At 42.5% G+C, this 7,508-nt stretch overlaps 1 protein-coding gene across 1 annotated transcript; it reads right to left on the bottom strand.

The window, feature by feature from the left end:
* Positions 1-5,138: 5,138 nt before the first annotated feature.
* On the bottom strand, positions 5,139-7,268 carry LOC110153321 (SLIT and NTRK-like protein 1). Its single transcript, XM_020917207.1, has one exon. The coding sequence runs from the start codon at positions 7,266-7,268 to the stop codon at positions 5,139-5,141; it is 2,130 nt and encodes a 709-aa protein (XP_020772866.1).
* Between the last annotated feature and the right edge of the window lie 240 nt (positions 7,269-7,508).

Consider the following 7,508-nt stretch of genomic DNA (forward strand, 5'->3'; position numbering starts at 1 on the left):
AAAAACTACCACTACATGACATCACCAGGTGGAACAGAGCAGAGATGTAGACAGACTAATAACACAGAATTACACAAACACAACTCCAGGTTTGTTTTTGATGAAGTAACAACATTTTGCCATCACTAAAAGCTCACAAGAGTCAATTTTGCGTAATATTGGACCTTTAAATACCATAACTACCCAACACTTTTCTTGCAAAGTGCACCTCATTTTGTTCATTTCATTTTATATCCAAGTGAAAGCAATTACTGTTTTCATAATATACTCTTAAAAAGACCCAACCGATGCAGTAAAGCCTGTACTTTGTAAAGGATAAAGTGTACGTATAACAATATTGTACTTTGTAGTGGTGTATGATGATATAAAGCCATTTGACCATGAAATTACTAAATGATATTTGCTCCACGCTAATATAAAAGTAATGGTTTCATATTAAGAACCTAGGCAAAGCATAATGAGTATAGAAGGAGTACAATCTGAGACGGATCGCATGTCAACCACCCCATTAAACTTTCAAAACTTTCACCATCCAATAAAAAAAAAGTTCCCAAAAACAACCGTAAGATTTTTACTCAACCTCAACCACACTTTATTTAACAAAATAGAAGCAGGTCAAATATCGCAAAGCATATAAATGTAACTTTGAAACACAGCGTTTTTGTTGAAAAGGATGAAAAATCGTCAGTGGGCTGTGGCACAGTTAAGTATAAGAGTACTCCATAGAAGAGACACACAGTAGTTTACCCAGACCACGCCCACCCCACCTGTGATTGGACAGAGGACAGCGGGGGAGCGAGGTGATTGGTCGGAAATGTCGGGGAGGGCGGGGGCTCATGTGGGAGTGCGACAGGGATGCTCAGATTGAAAAATATAGGTTTGAGAGTAAGGAGGAGAAGAATGAGGGTGCTTTCCGAGGAGGTAGGTCAAATAAGGGGGTAGGAGAGGAAAGAAGTGAAGGAAACAAGGAAGTTAGAGTTAAAACAACCTCAATTCTGAATTTTGTAAAAGAAAAAAACTGTTATAATGCAGTATTTCTCGAATTGTGATCTGTGTACCATTGTTGATGTAGTATTTGTACAGTTTGTTTTTACTTCTGTTTAGTTTAGATCATTTCTTGTTGAGAATTACAATGGAAATTAGACTTTGATTCAACCGGGGATAGTACTTTTACACACTTGTAGTACTCAAAAACATATGAGTAAACGAGGATTTCAAATATAACTCTTTAGGCCAAATAAAACTTAAGCAAAAAAAAAAAAAAAGTAGCTTCACACAAGAATAAATAATGCATGTTGAACCATTTCGAATTAAATAAAAAGTCCAAATAAAAACTGTCTTAGTACATAAATAATTAAACTACTCATGTCAACTTCTATTCTGAATTCAAGTCATTTTAACTCAGCGTAGAAACTGGAAAAGAGAGAAAGCTATAATGAAAAGGGGAGAAGAAAAAGAGAGACGTGGGAGGAGAGAGAAAGAGAAAGATGAAGAGAAGCGACATTAACAGGGAGGAAGAGGGAGGAGTGATTCAGCACCATGGACAGCGCCAGAGCCTAACCCAGCTTTAGTGAATACTGTAGGGGAGAAAGAAGGGAACAGAGTGGAAAGAGGGAGAGAGAGAGAGGTGGAGGGGAAAGAGGGAGAGATAAAGATAAAGACAGAGGGAGGGAGAAGGGAGGAGGGGGGTGGGGGTACTCTATACACTCTTCATTCTGCAATGCTGGCTCAGGTTGCAACTGTAACCCAAATTACTTCATCTATAGTAGGCAATTCTATATATATATATATAATAAAGAAATCTTACAACTTAAAATAGCTGCACATTCATTGTAAATCAAAAGTGGCAATTTGGACATTTTTTTGGAATAGATTAGTTACTCGCCTGCATTTGAAAACAGCTTGGGTTAAAGGTCAGTGGTGGAAGTACACAGTTGTTCAAGTAAAAGTACAGATACAGGAGTAAAACACTAATCAAGTGAAAGTAAAAGTATCAAATTAAAATATCTACTTAGGTAAAACTATTAAAGTACTTGTTTAAAATTTTTAAAGAGTAAAAAAGAGATTTTTGGCACAATTAAAGCATCAAATGTACTGATTTTAATAAAGAATTAAGCTGATTTTAAGTGATTCCGCTGATTCTTATGTTTTCTAGATGTTTTTGTGCATTTGGTTTGATCAAAGTTTGGACTTTAACTCAAATTAAATGTGCTGAAAATAACTCTAAGCCATTTCAGCAGGTCTCAAACCATAAATAAAAGTACATTTTACTTTTCAGTCCAGATCTCAAGTGATACTAGATACCTGCTCTTAAATGTAGTGAAGTAAAAGTAAAAAGTATCTACTGTAAAATGTACCTGAAGATGCATTGTTTAAATTTTCTGGTGAAGGGTTTGTCAAATACTTGTCTCCATGGTGATGTTATAGCTTTGCCTGTAATGTTTCACAGTATGGCATTAACCCTTAACCAAACCAGCCCAAGTTACAGGTCAGATCTGTGGAGAGGCGACCCCACTCACAGTCAGAATGCCTGTTTTTCTAGGTATTTTTGAGCTATAAATCCACCTGTAATTGAATAAATGTAAAATAAAGCTGTTTAAAGTCATATTGTGGAACATTCCAGGCAGAGCAATGACATTATTCATATAGAAACAAGCAGCTGACAGATCCCTAACCAAAAAGTTACACTGTGCACCTTTAAACCTAAAAATTATACTTAGATATTTACTTGATATACTTGGTAAACTTGATATATTTGTACTTTTACTTTTGTCCACCACTGGTCAAAGTAGAATTGTCTGTAGATCTTTCGCTGGTTAAGATCTCAACAGAACAGTTTAAGTCATGGCGTTCTGAAAACCATGCTACCCCCCGAGGAGAAGGGAAAGGAGCTAAGATCAAAATGCTAAATTGAAAAAGGCATATTGAATAGTCTTAATAGCAGTCCTCTATTTGTGTATCGCCTCCTGGTTTAGCTAGCACGCTAATCCGCCATTCACCCCGGCAGCCTCTTTAAGCACGTTGTTGTGGTAAATACAGTGAGTTTCCAGTTGTCTGATTTGGACAGGATTAAATGGCTTTACAAAAGCTCACAAAATGATGAGAGTGAATCATAGCCATACACTTCAAATGAGGAGGAATCTTCTTTTTTTTTTTTTCTGGTATTATAAAAGCATTCTAGTCTAAGTAAGTTTGCGCTGTGTACATACAGAAGATCCGATAACATACAATGGCGCAGTGGTTCTCAAACTATTCACGCCCGCTTCGGAAAATATGTTCAAAGTACCATCGGACTGACTGAATTTACAGAATGGGTGACGTTGGACTAAACAAGGACCAGACCAGGATGTCAACCAAACTTTTCCGTTTGCAGGTCCGTCAAATGCTTCTTTGGAATGTCTCACAGCATGGCATGAAACATTTTTATTTCTATCGTCATGGAGACCAATCCCGACCAAGTTACAGGTCAGATCTGCGGAGAGGCGACCCCACTCACAGTCAAAACCAGTTTTTCTAGATATTTTTAAGCTATAAAGCCACTTGCAATTGAATAAACGTAAGATAAAGCTGTTTAAAGTCATACTGTGGAACATTTCAGGCAAAGCAACGACATATCCATAGCAACAAGCAGCTGATGGACCCCTCAGACAAAAAGTTACATAGCGTGTCTTTAACCTGGGACTACAGCGGGACAGTACTGCAGTCAAAATAATGGATAATCTAGATCTATGAATAAACAAGGATTAAACAGGACTAGGGGTTTTAAAACGTGATTACGCTCGGAGTAAAGCAGAACCAAAGCGAGACTGTGCGATCTAAATGGCGTATAATCCCGATCTAAGAATAAATTAAGGCTAAAATTGTACTGCTGTGAAGTCGTGAAAATATAAACAACAAAACAAAACAGGCCCAGAACGAAATAAGGATAAAACTGTACACTACAAATTAGAAGTAATCGATAGATATAGACTCAGAAATGTAAACAAGAAACCATTCTAAAAATAACAGTCTGAAATCGCCTAAATTGGAAATACTACAAGGCCTAGACCAACGTAGGCATAACGATAAATATGAATCACTCAGGACCCAGAACGACAGTTTGAGAACCACTGCTTTTATCTCATCAAATTGAAAATCTTTGCTGTGTTATTTTCTGAAAAAATACCATGGTATAAACCCCCCTTTAGAATACACGATAGCTTATTTTTTTTATTTTTTTTCTCTCTTCCTCTCACCCAAAGCAGGCTATATTCATTGACACACGAAAACTCACAGAACTGTTATTGTAGCTACATTGACTCTGCAGCTTTAAGCATCTGAGTGACTGTAGATCGGTCATGCTCATTTGCACGTCTGGATATCTGCAAGTTAACAATTGGCACGCCATAAAAGAACACAAAGATACATTCATAAAAAAGGATTCGATGAGTGCGCTGATGTGGGTTTTGGATCTGCGCCATCTATTACGGCAGGTAGGTAGGTCTGTATAAATATGCCCACATTAAAAAGAATGATAAACGGAAAAGTTACATGCACTGACAGCCAGCCTAGCCTTCCCTTCCTCCTTCCATCCATCCTTCCGTCTACATTTACGTTTTTTCCCTTTCTCCTTTTCGAACATTTTCAAAACAACAAATACAAATCCTAACTGCAGATTCACAAAAAATAGAGAAATGGCACTTTTGTAATAGTCATATATAATTCTTAATATCTATATATAATGTCATATTGATATAACATGAAAGGTTGGTTATGGTGGGCGTAAGTTTCGGCCAGTGTGTCGAAACCATGCGAAATCTTATCATGCAGATTATGATACAACTGTCCAGTTATTTACACGTACATTCATGCTTTCTCGTGCACCAATCCGGTCTCACGCCCTCCAAGATCCCTTTTTTTCAGTTTTCTTTTTGTTGTTATGTCTCGCGTAAATCCATATTGTCCGGTTGCGGCAACATAGCAGAGGAGAGAGGACAGAGGAGGCCAGGGTAGGAAAAGGAAAAGTGGTCGGGGGTAGTCTCCTAGGGTGGCGGGCATGTACATATAATACAACTGTGCAGCGAAATAAAGTCTTTCAAGTTGTTTTTGTGTGTTTTTTTTAAAGTTTTGTAATCCGATTGTACAGTTAAAAATCGTCTCTACGCGTCATTCGGCGAGGAGAGGTGCGTCGTGCAATCAAATCCTCTATGGGCACCCCCGTCCTGATGGTACGCTCCACTGTGCCAGTAGGAGGAGTCACATACTGTCTGTAGGGAGTTGATCTCGGACGCGGACGAATTCCCCTCGCGTCGCTTTGACCTCTTCCGGTTTCGCAGGATGAAAACTAGCATCCCCACCACGGTGAACGCGGAGGTGACGAAAACTAGAAGCAGCCCGGGCACCAACACGGAAATGGACACCCTGTTTGGCTCTACGAACGAGTTTGAGCGCGTTCCAGAGTCTAAAGTGTACGTGCTGTTTTTGGATAGCGAAGTGGGGGAGATTTTGTCGTACATTTTGGGGCACATGAGGTCGTTTCGGACGTAGCGGAAGTCGCGTTTCCAAAATTCCTCGGGCGACTCGCACTTAAGGTCGCTCACGATGACGTCGGCGCCCAGCTTTTCCGTCCACTGCTTGAATGGGATGATGTTGCACGAGCAATCCCACGGGTTCCCATGCAAATCGATCTGAATAATGGAGTTGAGCTGGTCCAGGACGCCGGCCACGGGGAGATACGTAAAGTAGTTGTTGTGTAGGCTAATTTTGGATAGCGAAATCCCATAAAACGAATCCACCGGTAAGGATTTGAGCAGGTTGTTATTGAGGAACAGAACTCTCAAATTGGGCATGTGGCTGAAGGCGCTCGCCACTATCAGCTGGATGTCGTTGTATTCCAAACTTAGGTATTCCAGGTTCACAAGGCCGGCGAACATCTCCGCTAGAAGTGTATCCAGATAGTTCTTATCCAAATACAGCCATCTCAGCTCGCTCAGGTTCTGAAAGGTGCCATTGTCTATGACCTTGATGTTGTTGCCCCCGAGGTCGAGCAGGTTGAGGCTGGTGTAGCCCAAAAGCTGGTTCTTTTTCACAGCATGTATGTTGTTCTCTCTCATGTTGAGTTCATGAGCTGAGAGGGGTTTAGGTTTTAGGTTCGACAGGCTTTCAATCTTCTTGCTCTCACAGTTGACCCCCAGCCCCTGTCTGGAGCCCACCAGTTTACACGTGCACGGCTGCGGGCACGTCACGTTGTGCGCCTGTTCTCTGTCGCTGCTCATGCTCGTCACTACCGGGGTGGGCTTGGTCTTCAGCTGCCAGTTCTCGCGAGATTTGGAGCGTGATTTTGGCCCGTGCCCACCTCCCCCTCCTCCTACGGGCGTGGGGGGTCCGCTGGCGTCTTTGCCGGGCTTGTAAGGCGTGGGACGGGGGTTGGGAGCAGCAGGGTTTGAGGTCTGGTCCTGGGTGGGCGGAGCTACCAAGCTTGTGTCCGCCCCCTCGCCCTGTGACGGGCAAAGCTCCGCCTCCGACGTCTCGTTCAAGTCGCTGCCCTGCAGGCGTGTGGGCGCCTCGCATATGACCCGGCCGATCAGAGCGTTATGCGGTATGTTCTCCAGCCATTCCTTCAGAGAAACCAGGTCGCAGTTACAGTCCCAGGGGTTGTCCTCCAGCAGCACCTCTGCAATGCCCGGGATCTGCTCCAAAATCCCCTCATAAGGCAACGTTTTGATCCGGTTCCCTCTCAGGTCTAAGTGCGTAATGGGCACATTCTGAAAGACGTTTATAGGTAGTGCACTGATGAGGTTATCGTTCAATATTAACACTTCAAGTTTATTTAGGTCCCTGAAAACAGCGGGGTCAATGTCCCTCAATAGATTAAAATCAGCTTGGAGATACTCCAAGTCGTCTAATCCCAGAAATGTACTCTTCCTGAACGAGCGGATCTTATTGTTATTGATGTGCAGCCGCTTAACGAGCTGCAGTCCCAGAAACGCGCCTGGCACAATGTCGTGCAAGCCGTTGTTTTCCAAATGCAGGCTCACCGCGTTGTAAAAGTTGGCGAACTCGTTTGGAAAGAGCCTGGACAGAGAATTCCCGTGCAACAGCAGGTGATAGAACTGCGAGCTGGGACCAGTCAAATGCTGCAGCGTGGTCAGGCTCCGTTTTTCGCAGTCTATGTGCACATCGCCTTCGATCTCGTTGCAAGAGCATATCTGCTCCTTACAAACGTCCCTTGTAACATTTCCACTGGCAACACAAAGAGCCGCATTCAGTAGAACAATCCAAAGCAGCATTTTTCAGCGTGGGCAATTCATTCCCGCTTTAAGACACACGAGCTGGGGCTGTAATCACGCGGAAAGCAGCCGTGAAAGCACACATAGACGGCGCGCTTGATAAAGACGCACATCCACGCTGCGTCTGACCTGCTCGTCTCGTGTCCGGAGTTTGAAAATGACCACATAAACGTCTCTTTCACAGCGGAGCGATCCCCAGAGCCTCGGCGCGGTGGCGAGGGCAGGCAGGAGCGGTCAAAA

Source organism: Boleophthalmus pectinirostris, unplaced genomic scaffold (genome assembly GCF_026225935.1).
Source record: "Boleophthalmus pectinirostris isolate CB_2022bp ecotype Guang Dong unplaced genomic scaffold, ASM2622593v1 HiC_scaffold_11, whole genome shotgun sequence".
Classification (NCBI taxonomy): domain Eukaryota; kingdom Metazoa; phylum Chordata; class Actinopteri; order Gobiiformes; family Gobiidae; genus Boleophthalmus; species Boleophthalmus pectinirostris.